The sequence below is a fragment of the Oculina patagonica genome, chromosome 4 (genome assembly GCF_052425735.1).
Source record: "Oculina patagonica isolate OP01 chromosome 4, crgOcupat, whole genome shotgun sequence".
NCBI classification, from domain to species: domain Eukaryota; kingdom Metazoa; phylum Cnidaria; class Anthozoa; order Scleractinia; family Oculinidae; genus Oculina; species Oculina patagonica.
In genome coordinates this window covers 49,015,539-49,037,065 of record NC_135761.1, presented here as the reverse complement: position 1 = coordinate 49,037,065, position 21,527 = coordinate 49,015,539, and the positions used below count along the sequence as shown (strand labels likewise).

At 38.4% G+C, this 21,527-nt stretch overlaps 1 protein-coding gene across 3 annotated transcripts in view; it reads left to right on the top strand.

The window, feature by feature from the left end:
* Nucleotides 1-21,527, top strand: part of LOC144650376 (epidermal growth factor receptor kinase substrate 8-like) — a 30,889-nt gene that overhangs the window by 4,488 nt on the left and 4,874 nt on the right. For 2 of the 3 annotated variants that reach the window (XM_078510035.1, XM_078510036.1), the window contains 23 exons: nucleotides 482-552; nucleotides 3,804-3,834; nucleotides 4,390-4,450; nucleotides 4,944-5,008; nucleotides 5,192-5,266; nucleotides 6,323-6,412; nucleotides 6,838-6,987; nucleotides 7,439-7,486; nucleotides 7,847-7,927; nucleotides 8,113-8,316; nucleotides 8,951-9,056; nucleotides 9,533-9,621; nucleotides 10,226-10,320; nucleotides 11,606-11,734; nucleotides 13,004-13,178; nucleotides 13,849-13,955; nucleotides 14,568-14,664; nucleotides 15,106-15,193; nucleotides 17,036-17,109; nucleotides 17,689-17,953; nucleotides 18,554-18,667; nucleotides 20,090-20,176; nucleotides 21,356-21,437. In XM_078510035.1, coding sequence (XP_078366161.1) covers nucleotides 482-552; nucleotides 3,804-3,834; nucleotides 4,390-4,450; nucleotides 4,944-5,008; nucleotides 5,192-5,266; nucleotides 6,323-6,412; nucleotides 6,838-6,987; nucleotides 7,439-7,486; nucleotides 7,847-7,927; nucleotides 8,113-8,316; nucleotides 8,951-9,056; nucleotides 9,533-9,621; nucleotides 10,226-10,320; nucleotides 11,606-11,734; nucleotides 13,004-13,178; nucleotides 13,849-13,955; nucleotides 14,568-14,664; nucleotides 15,106-15,193; nucleotides 17,036-17,109; nucleotides 17,689-17,953; nucleotides 18,554-18,667; nucleotides 20,090-20,176; nucleotides 21,356-21,437 — 2,384 coding nt within the window. The remainder of the gene's footprint in view (nucleotides 1-481; nucleotides 553-3,803; nucleotides 3,835-4,389; nucleotides 4,451-4,943; nucleotides 5,009-5,191; nucleotides 5,267-6,322; nucleotides 6,413-6,837; nucleotides 6,988-7,438; nucleotides 7,487-7,846; nucleotides 7,928-8,112; nucleotides 8,317-8,950; nucleotides 9,057-9,532; nucleotides 9,622-10,225; nucleotides 10,321-11,605; nucleotides 11,735-13,003; nucleotides 13,179-13,848; nucleotides 13,956-14,567; nucleotides 14,665-15,105; nucleotides 15,194-17,035; nucleotides 17,110-17,688; nucleotides 17,954-18,553; nucleotides 18,668-20,089; nucleotides 20,177-21,355; nucleotides 21,438-21,527) is intronic. The other variant, XM_078510038.1, reaches the window with a different exon arrangement.

Here is a 21,527-nt window from a genome sequence, read left to right as displayed (position 1 = left end):
ACACTTTCAACCCTCCAAGTTTTTTTTTTTCCTTAGTGGCCATTTGGCCACCGACTGCTCAGGTTTGGTCGCCAATGAAAATTTTAGTCGCTAAATTAAGCTCACGCTTTCAATCCTTCTTCTCAATTTTAGTCGCCAGGCTGGCGACTTTGGTTTCAATTTAGTCACCAGCTCCAAAATTTTAGTCACCATGGCGACTAAAATGGTCTTAACTTGGAGGGTTGACTTTGTGTTGTAAATAAATTTCTCTGTGACCCTGCGATGGAGTTAAGCTCTGTGGTTAACTTTCCAGTGACAAGCTCATTTATCTGGTTTGTGGACTTAAATCTCAATAACACTCCACTTAAGACTCCATACTCAAAATCTTTTAAAAATCAAGTTTCGAGATGTAAGGGGTCGAGACCCCTAAAGGGAGTATTAACTTACATTAAAACAATACTGAAATTATAGAGTATCTGCATTAATTTTTCCTATCCTATAGTCCTTAGATCCTTACAACTATGCAAATAATAATGCCTGGGCTAATCAGAATGGACCAGAGTTAAAGAAAAAGTAAGTTGGGGTTAGAATGTTTTGCGAATTAGTTGTGTACAGTACTGTAGATAGGATGATAAAGCACAGGGATTGCTAGACTATGTTACAGGTCAAACTTAGCTTTAGGTTATTTTGTCAACCTACAACCAGGGATCCATATTCGCAGTCGTCCGGTCGTCCGAGACGACTAAAACATCGTATGGACGACCAAAAGATTACATAAACTCGTCCGCTGGACGACTTAAGTTTGACTTAATGGAAAAAAAAAACAATTATTAAGTTTTCTTATGAGTTACTTGCGTTCTGACCACTTGTCATCCATTCATAACTTTTCGAAAACAGAACATAATTTGCAACTTTCTGTCGTGATAAAATCATAATTTTGGCCGCCATCTTGGCTGATGTGGTATTTTCCATCAATGAAATCATTGCAGGCTCAATTTTCAAGCTCTCAACCGCTGATATTTTGTACTGCAGCTGCATCCGCGAAAACACGAGGCGATCGCATCAGCTGATGTTTTGATAAAAATTTGCCATTATCTTGGTCTGGCGCAGCCAGCAAAAAAAAAAAAAGCAATGTTAACACTTCAGAAAAACAAACCAAATATGAATAAGAAGAGAAAAAGCGTTCTTTTCTTCCGTGGTTGCAGTCGAAAAGGCCCTGGCTTTCATTTGTGCCCGCATCATACGCTTCCGCAACATCACAAGCCGCTTGGGGGCGTGATGTTTTGTGACATTTGTAAACCGGCAGCCAAGGTAGACAAGTAAAAAGTCTCATTAACAAATACGTGTGAATCAAAATTAATTTATGTTGTCTTGAATCTTGATTTTATGTATACACAGTGTTACATGCATGTGATAATAACAACACCATTCTTCACTTTTGAACGGGCAAGTAAAATTTTGCCAGGGCAAGTATGTCATCTTGCATACTTGCCCGGCTGACGACTTGGAGAAAAAACGAATATGGATCCCTGCTACAACCATATACAGAAGTTGTTGGAACGCTTACGCTAAAAAGATAAAAATGCAGATACTTGACGCTTAAACTTTCTCAATGACACATGCAAACATTTTACGCGACCCCCCTCCCCCTTTCAATGTTGAACCCATTGTGGCTAAGGATTGTCTGTGCAATATGGTCGGGAGCTCAACATTGAGAAGGGGAGGGGGGAGACAAGGAATTATTTTGGTTATCGTGCCAACACTTTTGACCATGGTTGTAGGTTTTTTTTTTCAACCTACCTTATTTTTTTTTCTAGGATAATAAGAAAAATAAATATTAAACACCTCCCCTCCCTTACCATCCCTAAAACCCCCCTTCACCATCATTAGTTACCTCCCCCACCATCTGCTATTATCACCTCCCCCCCAAGTAGTATCATCTTATTTATTAGTATCATCTAATTATTAATTAGATGATACTAATAATTATTTTTTTTTAATCTTTTTACTAACCTGCACTTCTAGGTCTAATGTAGGTCCACATCAGCTTTTAGCTGCCTGTATTTTAGACTTACTTATTGAATAAAGTATGTATGTATGTATGTATGAACTCTCAACCAATCCCTTATCCACTTTGCCATATAGGAAACGTTGGGTGAACCACTATTTTTTTTTAAATACCGTCGCTTGCATCTAAGCGTGAACACGAGCCGCCGAAACATGATCTAATTGGGTATCAAACATGGCATGTTTTGTCATGAAACATTGAAGTTTAGCAGACCGTAACGGCAACTTTCATGCTCAAAATGCTCACCATAAACACTGAGAACAGGTGAAACTTTGCACCAGAAGTGATTCAAGTGAACCCGCAAATGCATATTGACACAGATCAGAATCAATTTGTTGAAGGAAGTCTTGATAACCAATCTTTCTGCCATTTCGAATGTTTCAAAACCGGAATGTGTTGAAGTTTCGGCATGAAAGTTGCTGTTACAGTCTGCTAAACTTCAAACGTTTGATGACCAATCAAGCCACGTTTGATACCCAATTAGATCATGTTTCAGCGGCACGTGTTCATGCTTAGATGCAAGCGACGGTATGTGCCTCCAACAAACCTTAACCCTAACCCCAACCCTAAATTTTACCTAGGTTAAAAAAATACTCAGTTAAAAATATTTATCCTGAATTTAAATTTGACCTGTAACATCTACAGCCTCCAGTGCAGACGTCCTTTGGGCTTGTTATGCTTTTCTCCTCTATGTGGGGGTGAAAGGATTGCATGACAATCCCAAAGATAATCTTCCTCAGGGCTAGACTGTGTGATCACAAGGTAGCATTGTCAACTACTTGACGAAAAAGCAAAGAAAAAAACTATAGCTCAGAAAAAGCACTTAAAGGGGAAATTAAGGGTGTTTCCAACAGATTTTACTGTTGCTATGGTAACCAGCACTTGACGTCATGAAAATGACCACAACTTGGTCAGCAATGATTGGACATGTGTTTGATATCGTTGTTATTGTAGCAGCAAGTTTTAGATATTTGTAGTACTGACCCATTGAAGTAATTAGGAGCTAGAAAGTGCTGGAAACTGTTGCAAGCTCCTTAAATAAAGTTTACTATAGAGTTTTAAATATTCAAGCTGCAATATTGCAAGCTGTGAAAATTCATTATTCTATAACTTTCCAGAATCAAGAAAGGAAAAGCTCGCAGAAAATCTGTCACATTTGATTTGTCACCAATTGATCTGTAAGACAAAAATTGATTAGCAGATCTAATAACTAAATAAAAGCTCATTGCAATTTAATCTCTGTTACAGTCAAACCAGATGTTCTTTTGATGGGAACTTTGCAAAGTTGCATCACACGGTTCCATTATTGATTTACAGTTTGCGCGTCGCAACTTGCAAATTTGAATTCAAATATTTTGCTCAAGCAAGTTGCCAATAACCGTACATGTATTTCTCAAGAATAATAGCAGTTGAATTTTTCAGATCTTCTTTTAAGCCTAGGAACAAAATAAATTAATAATTTGCAAGCCCAAACAATACTTTCTCCAGGTGTGTGGATTAAAATGACTGATGGCATTATGATGGAAATTTCAGCACACAACTACACCTGGCCATGACTCATGCAAACCTCAACTCAAGTGATTCCTTTTTTTAAAGGTTTTAATGTGCCCCACCTTGTCTTTCAAGTTAAAAAGTCGTTGAACATTAACCACCCTCTTTTAGTTTCTTTAAGCATCTTGTTATGTCAAAAGCTCAAGTTGCTGCATTTAAAAAAATAATGAAGAACTGAATTTTGTTTATTTGTGTCTTTTTATAGTGGTCCTGATAAGGGAAGGCCAGCAAGTATGGTAAGTAATAAAAAATGAGTTAATTAAAAATAATGCATCAAATGTTCATAAACTAGACAAATTAAACAAAAACTAAAAATGCATTAAATAAACCATGCATTATCTTTCTTGATTAACATCATTATTAGTTTATTTGATGTGTTTTATTAAAACTATAAAAGGATTTTTAACCTGAATACAGTTGAATCCTGATATCTAAAACCCTCCATGGCTGGAGGTAATTTCTTGTTTATTTCACCCTAACTCAAACCCGGGCCCATAGATCAAACCTTTCCGATTTTTCTTTAAGGTTAGCTCAGTTTTAACAGGGCCTTTGGAAATAAGAGCTGCAGCACTGCCTAAGGAAGCTTCACAGAGATGCAGTTAATGTCTTGCATTAGTTGTACTGATGTGAAAAATTCAAAACCAAGATCTCTGTTGACATACCCCATTGGGTGAATACACTGTAATTGTGCTTTAAATCTCAGACATCGGAGGGTATTAGGGAAGAATTGAGTGCATGTTGGGAGAAAAGTTTTAATTTGGTCCTGTTTTGTGCTGTGTTTAATGCTTCAGACCAATGGGGCTGGTCCTAGAAGATCCCCCAAGAGCTCACCTCTCTTAGGACAAGGCAGAGGTACGGTATTGTTTCACATGATTGCACTTCTTTAATTTGTAGCTGCAAACATTGTATAGACATGTTGTTGATTGCAACAAAGTGTTATTTCCAAGTTGATATGTTGATTGCAAAGATATTACCGGTAATGTACAATTATCATGAATGTCTCAATAATTTAAAGTTGTTTATGACTCTTGGATCATAACCTTTTTAGTTTTGACACTTTTAAAATTATTATTAAGCATTTAATATTAATAAGATTTTTACGTTTTTGGATTGAGTGGAGAAAAATCATAGAATGGGAACTAAGTCTTCTACTTATTACTTGTACTTTTCCCAGGTCATGTAAAAACTATGTTTTTCTTTTCTTTTTATCTGAGTTATTTTTCTTTTCTTTCTGCACGCGCCTTGTCATGTGGTCCAGGTTATGTGGGGGGGGGGGGGGGGGGGGATATGGTTTGTGGTAAAGTGTTAAATACTAACGTTAAAGTGTAACTGCCTCCATCATCAGATCAGAGGAAAATACCTGTCCAGGCTGCAAGCCAGTTTCCTGCAAGAACAAACTTCCTTTTGGAGGTAATTGTTTCCTCGATCCTTTCCTTGTTTTTTATTCTTTTGTATTTAGATCTTTTGGTATCGCTTAATTCTCCTCACATTAATTACCAGTAATTATTTGGCAGTTAATAATTTCAAGTTACCTGTAATTGGTGTCCGGTTCATCAAAATAATGATTTTTTTTATCATTACTTTTTTCTGCAGCATCTCTCATCTTTTACTTTGAGAACACCTCAAGAATCTCAAGTCCCTGCTCAAGAAAGACTTAAACAAACTAAGGTATGTAAGGAATAGTTAGGAAAAAGCAGTATAGTGCCTCGCAATCATATTCATTATGCAAAAGCGTGCACGGTAATTCAATAGTGCAGGCTAATAGTGTGAGCAAATCCCCTCGCCAGAAAATTTCCACCAGCAATGTTCCAAAACAATAATAATATCGGTTTATTGTTTTTTTTAGCTGTGCACTATCGAGTCATGGTGCACATGGAAAGTTTGAAGAGCATTCAAGAAGCTAGAGTTGCTCTCAGCTGTTACCTTAAGCAACTCTTACCCTTCTTTCATACTCTCCAAACTTCCAGCGTGCACCGTAACTCGATAGTGCACGGAAAGGCACGAACCAATTAATTAGCTGATATTGCCACAGTGATCCAGAGTAACTTGACAACAGCGTTCACAAACTGATATTTAATTCCATAAATAACGTGAGAACTTGTGCTGCCTTTGATCACTGAGCAAGATTTGTGCTTCTTGAGTTATAGTTATTACGCCAACTGATCTCAGGAGGCAAAAAACGCAACCTTATAACCAGCAAGTGGCGCGACACTTTCGTGTGCGCTTTCGTGATAAACGGAAACTTTTGCAACGATAGAAGCGCGCGCGCGTATGAATACGTTTTAAATTTCTTTGTATCTATGCGCGCGCTGTTATTGTCACAGCTGACACTTAAAATTGTGGGAGGCTTGGGGCCTAATGGTTAGTGTGCCAGATTCCAGATTGAGCGGTCCGGGTTGGTGACCTGGCCGACGCACTCCTTTGTCTTCTTAGGCAAGACGCTATACTCTCACAGTGCCTCTCTCCATCCAGGTGTATAAATGGGTACTGCTGGGGGGTAACCCTGGGATGGACTAGCATCCCCCCCCGGGGAGTATAAATATTTCTAGCCGCTTAATGCTACAGAAACCGGTATTTGCTCCACCTGATGAGCCACTTGGCTTGACAGCAGGCTTTACCTTACTTCACAAATTTATTTGCTAATAAGGAAATGCAAAAAGTGCTCGAAAGACACATAAATAAATATTTTTTTAATAATAAATTTGTATTTTCCTGTTGTTGCAGGAATTGTTAGCCAAAGGCAACCAATGGACAAAGGAAATGGAAATGAGATTGACGGATACTGATGTGGTGCTTTTAGATGGAGAGACACAGGTCAGCATAGAAATTCTCATTACACGTAAAGAAAAAAGCTATTAATATGGTGTTAAGAGAATTACGAAGTAAGTCTTCTACTTTTAAGAGTAATTCAGTTTGGACTTGATTTAAAAGATGAATAATTTTGCTTCACAGTGAAGAAATGAAAATGCATTTAAGAGATGCACATACATGTACCTTAAAACTTCTACCTTTGTCTTTGTTTTACACTACCACTTAAAATTTTCAGACAGTTTTATTTTCTTACACTTTTTTTGTCTGAAATTAAAATTGTCCAAAATTTTTTGCAAGTAATTTTTGTTGTGTGTTCATGCTGGAGAGTTGAGAGCATCAATAAGTTGTTTTGGTAGTTAATAAAGTTTCTAGAAAGTAATTTATTTGGCTTGAAATTGATTTCAAATAAATTTATTTTATTGTTACAGGATGTTGTTGAAGTGTTCTCACTGAACACAATTGGCCATGTACATCATTTTAGTGAAGATCCTGACCTGAACAGTGTGTTGGTGTTCAACACACTTCAGACAGAGGAGAAGTTTGCTGCCATGCATCTGTTCCAGTCAGATAGGGTCCCGGTATGTAATTCATGCTCTACATACGCATGGTTTGATACTGCATTGATTCTGCAAAGAGTTTTTATATAATCCCTGATATGGTATGCACACTCTGATTGGTCAGTTTACAGGCTATTTTTTGCAGTCAGCCGTCAACCCACACCCGTGACTTGAAATGTTTTCCTTAATTTTTCCAGAGCAAGAAATAAACATCTTATCAACATTGCTTCTCAGTCCTTTACAGTATACTGAAAGATATGTTTCCTAGCTTTTTGTTCTCAATGTATGGCTTGCACATTTTGGTTGTCACTGTTCATAGTCCTTGAGTGTGTTAAGGTTACTCTTTCACTTTGCATTAAAGGGTCCAAAATTAAAGCTTAAGAAACTACTGTTGATTGGTCGTTGAATTGGTAGGATTTTTTAAAAAAGAATACCAGTAAATTAAACTATAGATTCATTTTGTGTTCAACAGGCAGCGGTTGTGGCCACAGAAATTATGAAAGCTTCTAGCAGCAAAGCGGTGAGTAAATATCTACATTGAATTTCTCCCTACAAAATCGATTTAATGTCAAGCAGACAGGTTACGATAAATAAACATGGGTTGGTGTGTTAGTGAATTACTTGATTTTCAATTGTTATCAATTACATACATTTCTTCTCAAAAGTTAGGCTACTACAGAGAAGTGTGGTGCATCTTGTTTCTCTTCTTGTACAGCAAGTACAAATACTTTGCGTTCTAGGGATCGATATAAAAAATGCCATATCCTGAATCAATCATACTGACCAAAGACAATCACATCTTGCGTAGGTCAGGTATATTATTTTTTACAAAGAAACAGTATAAAATAAATAAAACCTGTTTCTATTTGTTGCTTTACAGGCAATGCCTAACAGATTTGCATCAAAAGGAGGCGTCATACTACCACCACCTCCTACACATCCAGCACCCCCTCCCCCCACGGTAAACGTTTTGTTAAATAGTTATTTTATATAAATATTACCGGTAGTTTAGGCCATTTATTTGGCTTGAAATTGCTTTCCAATAAATGTCTTACTTTAACCAAGAGAGTGAAAGTAAAGGAAAAGTCCACTAGAGTTGCTAAGTGGACACAATAAATGAGATAATTGTTATCTTTATCGTCGCAGGAAGTCGACCAAGAAAGGTTAGACCTCTATGAGAAATCGCTGGTCGCCCAAACCATTGCAGCATTTTCTGCAGTGTCTGATAATGCAAAGAAAACAGCAAAGCCACAAGTGTCGTCTAGATACCAGGCGTCAGAGTCGTCCTCTGATATTCCCGACGAAACACTGTCTGCTGAACTGTTGGAGGCTCGCACTAACAGAGATGTGGTAAGAGAGTTTGAGGGATGAAGATCTCAGTTTCCCTTATATAACAAGAAAGTGTGAGCCAGCATGTCAATTTGTGAGCCATTCCAGTCAGCACAAATGACACATTGGTGACCTGTTTATTGGGATTAGGGATTTGTGGCTGTCACTTAATTAGCTAGGCAATTTGGAAATTATATTTTCGTCTCAGAAGTTGCTAAGCAACATTCATATGCATGACAGCTTTTGGAGTACTCGTGAGCGCTTGCGCTAGTTTTTGATTGGATGAAATAATTTGGAAAAAAAAACTTCCTTTGAGTGCTTCATTGAAGATTTGCCAAAACTGGAACTTATTCCCCCGACTGTAATAGAGGGTGGCTAAATGTGCAGTTCCAGAAAATATCCATACCTGCCCCACGGAAGGTCATTGGAAATTCCAAGGGGGTAGGGAGACTCATAAGCCAAAATTTTTTAAGCAAATTATGGGGCCTAACTGGAATTTCCAGAAGGTGGGAGATTCAAAGCAAAAACACCTTCTGTGGGAAGGGTATGGATATTTTCTGGAACATCACAATAGAGGGTTGACTGCTAACAACACTGTCTTGTGGTACATTCAGTGCCCATACGACTGTTAGTAATTAAAACTTTTTCATTTCAGCAAATCTTAAACCACTGTATTGATGACATTGAAGGCTTAGTCATGAGGACAAAAAGGTCAGCAGAGGCCTGGAAAAAATTACAGAAGAAGAAAGGAAAAGTTAAACGTAAGTCATTCTGTTACCCGGTAAACTCCAAGAAATAAGCCCCCTCCCTGAGTGTGGTGGGAGGGGGCTTAATTCAAACCATCAGTTAGAGTACAAAGAAAGAAGTAAAGTGGATTTTTGATGTTTTACTGCTGTTTGGTAACACATTTTTACAAAATAGTAACCATAAAAAGTAAATGTAATGGCTATGTTGTGGTTTAGATTAATCTTTGGTTTAAAATTTTTCAAACCAGTTTGAATTTTAATTTCCATTGTCATTTCCAGTGATATTTTTAACCTCAACAGCTTCCTTGTTTTCTTGTTTGAAACTTGTCATGATCTAGGCTGTACAGAGGGGGGGGGGGGAGGAAATTAACAGAGGGGTTGGGGGCTTATGAAAAAATTTAGCTGCCAAAGGTGGGCTCGTTAGAGTTGGGGGGGAGCTTAACAGAACTTTTAGGGTATCCATATTTATGCTCTCTTGTTTATGTTAACAGAAAGTTCGTTGACACTTGAAGCCCGTCCACCTCCTGAGGCAGATTTCTATGATGCATTTCAAAAGTTAAAGCATGCCTTAAACTTGCTGGTAAGTCACATACTGTATAAGGCATTCTGAACTTAACTTAAAACTTAATTTTTATCAGCTGTTTACTGTAAAATTCAAATACGGGGTACAGTGCATATGTTTTCCAGATGCAACAACTTTCAGTTTTATAAATACCTTTTGGCAGAATTTTACTTTAAGTTTACCAGGTTTTGCCACTTTGGAAGACCATCCGAGTCAAGAACAACATGCGTTATTCAAACCTGTGAATAAATGATATCAAAAATGATAATTTGCTACATTCTGGCAAACTGGCCACAAAACTGAGAACAATAAATTAATTACTACTTAACGAAGAACTTTGAATATATATGTTCAGGTTTGAAGTATTATCTTTGGTTGAAAATTTTCAAGCCAGTTTGAATTTTATTTTTCATTGTCTCAGATTCATTATTATAACCAGAAACAAAAGGAAAAAAAATAAATTGGTTTGAAAAACTTTGAACCAAAGATAATTTTAAACCACAACGTGTATATTATTGTCAGTTCTTGCATACTCTTCAAATAAATACCTAATGGAGCAGGGGTCCTGTGTGACCTTAGTAAGAATAGTGAAATAAATATTATTTATTTCATCTCCACACAGGGCAAGTTGAGGCAGCACATCCACAACCCTAATGCAGCTGAATTAGTCCATTATTTATTTGTTCCCCTATCTTTGTTGATTCGTTGCACAGGAGGGTAAGTTTTACTTTTATTTGCAATCTTTAATTTACTGTTGCACCCTCAAGACGAAATGTCAACAGAGAAATACCCATCAATGGTATTCATGTTTGCCTTATTGTACTTGTTGTATAAAGTAGATTTTGCCAAGCCTAAAAGTGGAGCTCCCCGGCTACCGTAATGATTCGATTTAGCGCCCTCCTTCCAATAAGCGCCCCCTTCCGAATAAGCGCCCCCCTTCGAATGTGTTTTTGTCAATAAGCGCCCCTATTCCAATAAGCGCCCCCATTCTTATAAGAGCCCCTATTCTAAAAAGCACCCCTATTGTGGATAACTGACCCTTCTGAAGTCATTGACGTCGAATAGATAAACTCATCAACATTCACTATACCGTGCATGTATATATTTACTGCTAAAATGAACAATTCTTTTTAAAAATAACTGAACTTTCAGCAATTTGTTACTGTTACAGTTTCTGTTATTTTTAGTTATTTTAATATATGTTAAAGTTTTGTTTTGAACATTTGGTTGTTTCTCAAAAAATTAAATAAGCGCCCTGTCCCGAATAAGCGCCCTGTCTCGATTAAACGCCCTCCCTTGAGGTGTCAAAAGTAAATAGGCGCCCCGGGCGCGAAATCGAATCATTGCGGTATTTACTTTGCCCTTTTTGAAAATCCGAATTAACTGACCGTTAACAGAAAAATATAGGACTTGAGCCCACCATCCAATGCAAACCATTACTTGGTCAGCAGTAAACTTCAAAAAAATATTCAACCTCGAGTTCAGCCCACGATATGGCCATGTGATACTGGTCAGCAGCTATCTTGGTATGACAGCTGTCAATTAACCATTATGATAACATGGATGTCCAATGTCAAAGATGTAAGCTGACTTTAACCTGTCAGGAGTATGGCCGCCATGTTGGGGCGACGTATGTATGTTGCTTGGTGCACGTGTCCGCAAACCATGAATTAAAAGTGCTGTAAAGTTACCCAAGAATTTCCTTCTGAGTGTTAGCCCTAGAAAGGAAATCCAGACCACACGAGAGGCGAAGAAAAGTTATTTTAACTCGGTGGGATTTGTGCCCATGACCTCCAGATCAGATCACTGTTGCTCTACGTACTGAGCTACAAGGCCAGATGGGAGGAGGGCATGGGATGTGTCTTTTTATTTGACCCTCTATAGTCTCTAGACAGACAAGCATTACTGTTGAAGAAATTAATGATACGAAGAAAAAATTTTCAAAACATCAAATAAGATACACAATTTTAATGTAGAGTTACATGTGTTTTATTTGACACAGTCCTGAAAAGGCCAGAGCAGTTGTTGTTCCCTTGCTTACTACCCATGCAATAGACTTGCTGCAGAACTGCCTCTCATCTAAGGAAACAGAATTCTGGATGTCTCTGGGACCCAACTGGAACATGACCAAGTATGTGTGTAATACAGTCAAAGCTCTCGTAAGCGGACACCCTCGGGACGCGAAAAAAGTGTCCGTAACTGGAGCTGGCCGCTTACGAGAATGGTTTTCGCACGCAGCCAGTAGAGGTGTAGGGGATAAATGGCCGCTTACGGGAGCTTGTCCAGCTAACAATAACCGAATGGACGTGGATAACGATAAAACAAACACTGAATATGGTACTGTGATTACTGTAAAATCATTGTGACGAACGGTGATGTGAAGTTGACTGATAAAAACAAGAAACAGGGTTTTTTATAGGATTTTCTTCGGGGTGTCCGCTTACGGGAGCTTAAAAAGAAAAGAAAAAGTCTTAGTCGTAATCTGTGAAAGTGTCCGCGGCCGCTTAAGGGAATGTCCGCTTACGAGAATGTAAAAATACAGAGTTTGTATGGAAGTTAAAACGGGATTTCAAACAAGGCGGCCGTAAGTAGAGCTGTCCGCTTACGAGAGTGTCCGTTAAGAGAGTGTCGACTGTAGTCACTTAGAAAATATTGGTTGGTTGGTTAGTAATATCCACAGATCACTTCAGATTTCATAGAAATTTCATGCCCCATGAAATCCAGCTTTGGCTTGTTCCAGATTTTTCATGTCCATTAACGGCTTATTCTAAAAAGACCATGAAATTGAGAATCTCCATTTTCATGACCATGAAAAATGGGCTCATGGGTTTTTCACGAACGTTTAATGGGTTTTTCACCAAACTGTACTAAGTCAAATCACTCAGGTCACTCATCTATCAGTCACTTTGTCGAACAGTTGGCCAGCTTATTGGTTTCTGAGAGCTCTAACTGGAGGAAAAAAACTGAAAAAACGTAATCTGCTGGTACAAGCAATTTCCCACTGATTTTTTTTCCTTCTTCATTGTAAGTGCAAAATCAACAGATCTTCACCCCTGGTTTCACCTCATACAGGGTTGCCGCAGATTAGGAAATGCTCAGGGAAAATAAAAATTCTTAAAGGTCAGGGGCAAGTCAGGGAATTTTATTTTTCGTCAGAAAAGTCAGAAAATAGAAATTATAACACCTCTTATTAATACCATTGATGAATGGAAGGAACATTCAAGGTCAATAAATCAAAGAGCTCCACGGTTTTTCTTGCTGACAAACACACCTCCCATGGTATATGAGCTCATATAACATGGGCTGTAAACCAATAAACACTCAGGTATTACAATAATTTTATACCATGGGTAAAAGTGTAGTTCGTGAAAAATTGTGGTCAATTCTTTTTTTTTCCCAGATCTAGTCTTCAGTTCAAGGACCAGTTTATTCCGCCGTACACACCAGTGTTTAAGGACGGCTGGGTGCCACCAGAGGTGATAGCTGGTAAAGATGTGTCCAACTTAAGTGCTGCTATTGCTGCTAATGCTGCAAATGCCGCAGCTGTGGCCCAACTGCATGATGGGATTAGAAAGGTGAGAAAAATGGCTGAAGTATTAGTGATGTAGTTTAATCTATTTACACATCATGACCTACTAACTAAGCAGTAACCAGTAAGAAAGCGGTTGTTGTAGTCGCATGAGCAAGCATTATTTTCAAAATAGGCTAGTGTTTAGGGTGGACATTTTTTTTATTGATTGCTCACACAAAGGTTACATGACACTACATTAACAAAAGTTACAATTCAAAGAGAGAACAAAAAAAACTAAAAACAGTAAACTTAAAAAAAACAAAAACAAAAAACAAAACGGTAGCAAAGCAGACGTTACAAAAGAAGAAATAGTAGGTAATACCAGGGGAGTTTCTGGTAATACAAAATGACAGGACTCACAATGCAAGAGCGAACAAAACTTACAGTGAACTGAAGAAAACTGAACTGAACATATTATAGGGTTTGTAAATAACAAAACGACTGTAGTGATAATTTGAGCTTTTATCTGGACCAAACAAAAGTGACCTTTATAAGGAGGTGATAATTTGACGAGTTCCTATTGCAACCTTCAGAGGGATTTTTTTTTTACATTTCTTTATACACGGTTAAAAATCATCAAACTGGGAGCTTTACGTCAAGGCATTGTTTATTATGAGAAGAAGGATGACAAACAGTTATAACAAGTCTTTATACTGCTGTTGTGTTTTTGTTAGGGTGAAGAGCCTGCTGCAAACCTAGCCAACCCAGCTGTGCTTTCAGCAGCGGCCAAGTTCAGACGACTCGCAAGCGAGAAGAAACCTGATCAAACAGCACCATCAAGGTAAACAACAAACGCATACACCTAACAGTGATTAACTTGCAATTTCCCTTCACGTTACTGTTACAAAAAAGTAAGGAGAATAGATCATATTCACAATAGCTGCTATGATGGGTTTCATATTATAATGCAAATTAGCCACGTTTTCTGTCGGGGAACAAACTGATTGAAATGATGCCGTTTCTCGGAAAATCTGCTTGCCGAAAAAATGATGAATCTGTGCCAAAATGGCATTAGAGATTGCATGGTGGCCTTACGTGCCGTGTGCTGGACTCTGGATCAAATGGTCCGGTTTCAACCCTGGCCAGGGTCATTATGTTGTGTTCTTGGGCAAGACACTTAACTCTCATAGTGCCTCTCTTCACGCAGGTGTATAAATGGATACCGGCCTTACTGCTGGGTGGTAGTCCTGCGATGGACTAGCATCCCATTCAAGGAGGACTAGAAATACTCCTAGTCGCTTCATGCTAGGGAAACTGGGATAAGCTCTGGCCTGATGGGCAACTAGGCTCGTATGCAGACCTTTTTACCTTACCTAATTTCCAGGGTTAAGTTTTCAGCAGACAGATGTAATTTCTTTATTTTTGGTGTTAAACTGTTCGCTGGTTGTTTTAGTCCGCCCAAGAAGGGTTTGAGAAGAGTTTGTGTTCTCTATGACTTCCAAGCAAGAAACAGCAAAGAATTGTCAGTCCAAAAAGGAGAGGAAGTTGCAGTAAGAAAATAAACAATAATTGTTTACTTGTTTTGTTGTTGCCTACAATCTTCGATTTAAGAGGGCCACAAATTTATTAGTTGAAAACCTATTTCATGTCACCCTCGTTAAATAAAGTTTTGATTGATTGATTGATTAATTTGAATCTTTCACAGAAAAAAAAAAAAAGTTGATTTTTTTGAAGGTGTCTTTGCGGTAGCATAATTATTTTGTAAACAAATACCCCTTCCCCTTCAGGGATTCAGATTTTTTCTTTGTCCCATTCTCGTGTCATTGTTGATTAATTCCTCTTCATTCATTCCCATCATAATTCAGAATATGTCCTGTAGTTTAAGTCATGTGAAATCTGCAAAAACAGAACATGATAGTTTAATGCCATAATGTGAACAGTTAACGGTCAAGTTGCCTAATGTAATGTTTATTTGTGTGTGTGTGTGTTAGGTTCTACTTGATAACCGTCAGTGGTGGTGTGTCAGAAATTCTGAGGGATCAATAGGATTTGTGCCAAACACAATAGTAGAAGAAACAGGTACAGTGCTCTCTATTGCTTTTTGATTTCTTCAGGGTAATCATGCCCCCCCCCCCCCCCGGCATACCCCCGAGGATTTGTCATTTTTTAATGTTTTGGCGGTCAATTCCCCATCCCGGGGCACACAGAAGGAGACAATTCCATACCCTGGAACACACTATCCTCGTTTTGTGTACAAACAAACAAACAATATTGATTTCTGTATAATAACAAAAAAAGATGTATATAAAACTCAACCTCGATAATACAGACACTCTTCCCTGTCCCTTTTGTGTCCGAATGAAAGAGGTTTGCATCTACATGTAAAACATAAGCAAACAAAGTTATGCCACATTTTAGTTCCTTGAGATTTTGATGATAAACAAAAATATGGCGTAACTTGGTTTGCTAATGTGCCAAAAAGGTGTGAAATGCGGAAGGTACCATTCCTTTTTTTGCAGAACTTCTTGTTAAAATTACGTCAGGGAAATCCCGGACAATCAGGGCCGGGAGTTTGTTGTTCCCCAACCGTTCCAAGTTGTTGTTGTTTTAGTGCTTTCATTTATTAACTGCGCTGCGCAGTTCTTGCTCTGCACGGGGTTTATTATTATTATTATTATTTTTTTTCGTTTTGTCGGTGACCTGTCCCAGACCTCCACTCGGTCGAGCTTGAAGTCACGTAATGTTCAGAAGCTACAAATCAGTAACAAATGGAAAAAGTTTCTCTATTTTTGTCTTTATAAAGTATGTTTATTGTGAACTATTCCATTTTGAAGCGTTTAGTCCATGGAAAATACTAAATTTCCACGCTTTCAAAGAGAAATATAATTTAGCGGGCCAGAATCTGTGAATAAATACCATTACGTTGGTGTAAAAGAATGTGCTGACATGACAAGTTTCACTTTCGATCGGCTAGAGCTCAAGTCACGTAATGTTTTAAAGCTATGTAAGCTACCGTTCAAATCTTTGCGAATCCTTTGGTCTTTACTAAACAAATTTATTGCAAAGTATTTCTCTTAAGGGTAATCTATTTTTTTTTGGGCCTGTGTCATTGAAAGGATTTTAGAGAGAAAGAAAAATTCCCTTCACAAACATGCCCTGACTTGTACCGCTTACGTCATTCGGTATGCTAGGGAAATACCCTATGTTCTAAAAACAGCTTCAGCGTCCGCACGTGGGAATTCGGCCAGAATTTGCATATAAGAAAAATTATTAATCGCGGCTAGAACAAGTCAACCATGAAATGTACACAAAGTTTGTCAGACGCTGCATTTTTACAACCGCCTATTGTAATACGAAAACCGAAACAGGGTCAAATAAATTTTGAACTGTTGAAGAGGTTTAAAACTAGTAGTAACTTTATAGAAACTGCGAAACATTGTCATTGGGTCATTTTCAGTTTTATGCAAATGGGGAATACTGTCAAAATTCTCACGGATATTTACGTTCCTTGCGGGAAGCCAGACGTACTTATTAATTGTAAAGTTTATCCTCGGAGACCCAGGGGCAGTTGTTGTAAGCCTTCGCCCAAAAAATCCCGTCGTCCGGATAAGCGTTTTTTTTGGTTTACGGATCAGGATCGTGGGAATTAAATTTGGCCAGCATTAGCATATAGGAAAAATATTTAATTCCGGATCGAACTAGTCAACCATGAAATGTCACACAAGGTGTTTTCTTACCATTTTGCTTGTCAGTCGCAACATTGTTTGACGCAGATAAAGGGGATATAAGGGGGTGGGGTGCATTTTTTATTCTCCCCCCATGGCTACCCCTAGGGTGGTCACGTGACCAGCGCAGTTTTAAGCTCTAAGAGCTTCTTGTTGTTAAAGATTTGTTATATATCGTGAAATGTTTTTATTGCAGTGGTCCTTCCCAGTCCCCCGACAACAGCTCCTCCGCCTGTCCCGACAACCCAGGTGATGACGTCACAAACTGTGGTACGTTGTGTTGTAGATAAACACCTCAATTCTGTTTTCTGAACTTGAAACACGTTTAACTTGCTATATTCAATTTGTACACTAGTTATTACAGAAAGTTGGTTAACACGGACACTAATATTAGGGCTATTATTCAAAATAAAGAAAATTCTGACTGCATTTCATGGCTGTCATTGAGGATAAAGGTTCGATCCATCGTTAAATTCCAAGAAGTCAAGACATTAAAAGTCCTGGTCAATTTTGAAGGATTTATCTTTGAAACTCAAACAAGGTCGTTGCTTTAGAAGAAACATTATATAGAATAGCTGTCCAAAACTTACAATTTTGATTTTTTTGATTCCTAAATACACAATAATTTTCCTGTTCAAAGACAACCCCCTCACGATCGTGGTCTGTCAGCGACGATACATGTAGGCAACGATGGTAGAACCATTTTCAGATTAGCGGGTTTACAAAAGACCACGATGTTTGCCTACTAAGGTCACATTAGCGCTTGGTGTTGGGGAATTCATGTCCTATTGTTTGCGCGCTAGCAAGTGACCTAACTGAGCTTTGACTTTGTTAATTTCTCAAATCAAGGTGCAGAAAAGTGAGACTTCAACTCAACCGTCTCCGCCATCATCATCAGCAGCAGCCCGAGTGTCAGAGAGTCCAAAGATTCCTCATGTGGAGCTGCGACACGTTAGCATGGCCAAGTCAAACCGCCCTGTGTCCGCACCTCCTCCCCAGCTGGTCATACCCCCACCCCCACCCACCAGTCCACCTCCAACCACCCCTCCCCCACCCGCCACTCCTCCTCCCCCAGTGCGTTTGGTGGTGAATCATACAACGCAGAAAGAGAAAGGTTTGTTTTTGGTGTTACTCGGTAACGTCAGTTTAAGGTGGCTGGCAACGGTTTCTGACACTTTCCAGGTCTTTTACTTTGATAGATCAATACTACAAATCCTTTTCAGTTGCTGCTACAATAACGATATCAAATAATTGGTCAATAAGATGTGGTTATTTTCTTGACTTCTTTCGTTACCAAAGAAACAGTAAACCTGTTAAAGCATTCTTAATTTTAGATAAAACATGGAGCTCAGTGACCCCCATTGTTTATTGTTTTAGTTATGCTCAGCATGATAAGATGCATTTCTACAGAGCGGTTTCAGAGCCACCTTATGAAAATGTAAGGTGGCTTTGAAACCACTCCGTAGATTTTTTCTTACTTTGCAAAAAGATTTGTTGCACTGTCCCGTCAAAGTGTAAGGGCTGGATAGAGGTGGAAACTGTTACCAGACACCTTAAGTAAATTTTGTACATGACGAATTTTGTGACAGCCTTATAACCCTTGTAGAAGTGTAGTAAAGTTTATGTTTGCCAATGCGGAGAGTATCCTCCCTTTCAATAGGCAACCTCCAGTTCTTCAGGCGTTGACTCTTGATTTCTTTTTATCTCTCTTCAGAAGCCACCCTGCCTGGCGGCACAGATTTTGCCAAGGCTATCCAGGCAAAGAATCTTAAAAAAGTTGATCCCGAAGAGGAAAAGAAACGGCGCGAGCAATCTCAACAGAATAGAAGTGAGTTGTTGTTTTGCCTTGTCTTACTCCTAAAGTCGCTGTTACACCATGAAGTTTTTTATTGAAGCTTTCTAATGAACGGAAGAAAAGGTTGTTTGAAACATTGTACCATAACATGACATGCAACGGACAAAATCGTGGTGAGGAAAGTTAATTCTTGCTCAAGGCAAAAGTGAGTGTCACTTTCCTTGCAGAGATTGTTTGCAATTATATTGTCGTTGCAAGACATGGTATGGTCAGTAGGGCAAATAGTCTTTGAAAAGACTCCCTAGTGTGGTATTGCACGAAAAAAATATTGGAGACTGGGCAAAGTGCAATCTGGGGTTTGGCAAGTTGCAAGTCCGTTCACTTAAAGGGAGTGTGACACGGATTTTAGCCAAATATAGTCATAGGAATGACCAACAAAATTCGAAATTCGGCGAAATATAAAAATAACCTTTTAAGGTCATTGCCCTGAAATAGAACTGAACACAATTTTTTAACCAAACTTCGCCTACTGGTTTATTACTTTGAGGGAACTTAAATTTTGAAATAAAAAAGGGGGTCACCAGATTCGTTTAGGAGCAGGAAGACCATGTATATTCCATATAATTCCTTTATAATTCCTCTGTGAGTACTGGCAAAGTACACTTTTTTAGCGATAATTTATTTTTCAAACACATGAATTGATCTGTTTTCATTTTACAGAAAGAATTTGATCGCTACACCAAAAATATGAGAAAAAATTGATAGGTCACCAGACTCGTTTAGGAGAAAGTGACAATTTACTTCTCTCGCGGACTAAGCCACATAGAAAAAAGCCGCCATTTTGTTGATGTTCGCGCGCGCGCGCGCACTAAATACGCGTAAAATTCTGCGCAGTAAGGATGCGCAATGCAATACTGGGCAATGACCTTAAAACAGTGAAGGAACATTTCAACAACACAGCAAATACTCAAGAACGTATGGGTGGCCAAAAGTGACGAAGATTGAAATGGATTGAGACATGGATTTTTGAAATATTGTTGGGCTAAACAGTTTTCAAAGTTGGTCTTGTTGGCTTGAAACTTAAATTTATAACGCACGAGAGACACATTTGGTTGCAGTGAAGCTATCCTTTTGTCATTTAGATCCATAGAATTAATTTCTTTGCAAACAATACATGTAGTTTCATGGCAAGTATTTGACAAAACTTAATAAAATAAACTTAACTCAGCCCTGAGCCGTGACACAGTCCCTTTAAGGTCTTGCGTTTTGTACGTCCCAGCAACACGATTTGTGCGTACACGCGATCTTCCAGTATTTCTACGTAAGACCACTACAAACATCACTATGTTTATGTTTATGTTTAAAACGCCTGTGTAGACTGAAAGCCAAAGAAAAAAGGAAATAAGTTTCATATTTGAGGTAAAATCGACGAACACTTTTTTTTTCATTTCGCAGTGAGTTCAACGGACATGATAAATGATGAACTCAAGCGAAGAATGACCAACAGCCAGGGGGGTCTAACTCCAAGAGCTCAACGGAAGGGTAGGTCATTACAGTAATTGTTCAGTAATTGAGATGAGCTGGTGTGTTTTACGACTGAAGATGTTGTGAAGGGGGGAGGGGAAGGGGGGTTATTCAGGGTTACGACTTACCAGGCTCGGGGAATAACTATTATGTAAATATTAAAACCCCTTTCTGGCTTGCTGGTATATTTGAGGACAACAGGGTTCACACGCGCCTTGAAAGTCCTTGAATCTCAAAATAAAAATTCAAGGCCTTGAATGTCCTTGAAATTGGTTGGTTTGTCGTTGGTTGGTTTTGATTGGTCTACGGGTTTTGTTACACTATGATTTGGTTTAAAATTTAGACCTGAAAAGGTGTTTGTAAAATCGGTCGACGGATATCAAATCGGACAGGGTATATTAAGAGTCTGATACCCTTCGTCCGATTTTGTTCCACGTGATGCGTTTTGTCTAATGAGCGCGCGAGAAATTTTTGGAAACGAGCTACTGTTATAAAAACGTCTTTAGTGTTCAGTACTTGCCGACTTAAAGGACCTGCGTGGCTCATCTTGAAATACTTAGACAATTTTTTTTTTCAAGTATGTCGTTCCTAATCCGTCTTAATCTTAATTTGTCGTAACCATCCTTGTTTCTTTTCGGCTTTTGCTCGCTTCTTTGGTACTTTTCTACTTTAGTATTTTGATAATTTGAGTTTTCCTTCGATTTTTATTTTTTACATCAGGACTGGGTTGTTCGGAAGCCGATTAACACTAACCCAGGGTTAACAGTTGATCGAGGGTTCAATTTCTGTGCTATAAAAGTGTTTTTATTGCTTATGTTTCATGGAGGTTGTGATTAGCTGATGTCGAAACTGGAGGACGGAAAATAAAAACGAAAAAGCCTTAATGAAAAGTTAAAAAAGGAAAACAAAATTCATGCTTAACCTGAACAATCCGGTCCAGAAAAACGATTCAAAATATCGTGCATGGCATCCCTCTTTTAAGTTGCGATCAGTCAGTGAAGCTTGTTCGCAGATGGCGTGTTTCAGATTTTATAGATTACAATCATATTTTGTAGCAATGTTATTAGATGGATACCCGAATCCCCCTTATAAATATCTTTAAAGTATAGCCTGCTTTCAAATATAAAGGATGTTGATTTCTAACATTTTAATTTCGATAAACAAAACTGACCCGCATGTTTTCTTCTTCCCCATCAGATTTGCCGGCGGTTGACCTGAATGCTGATTCAAGTTCCAGTGAAGTTAAGGAGTGGCTGAGGAGTAAAGGGTTTAGCCAAAGGTCTGTTGTTCGAAATTAATACAAGGTAGAGCAGTTTTCAATTGAGTGTCGTAAAACCAAAAGCAAAGTAATTACTCTAGCCAATCACAA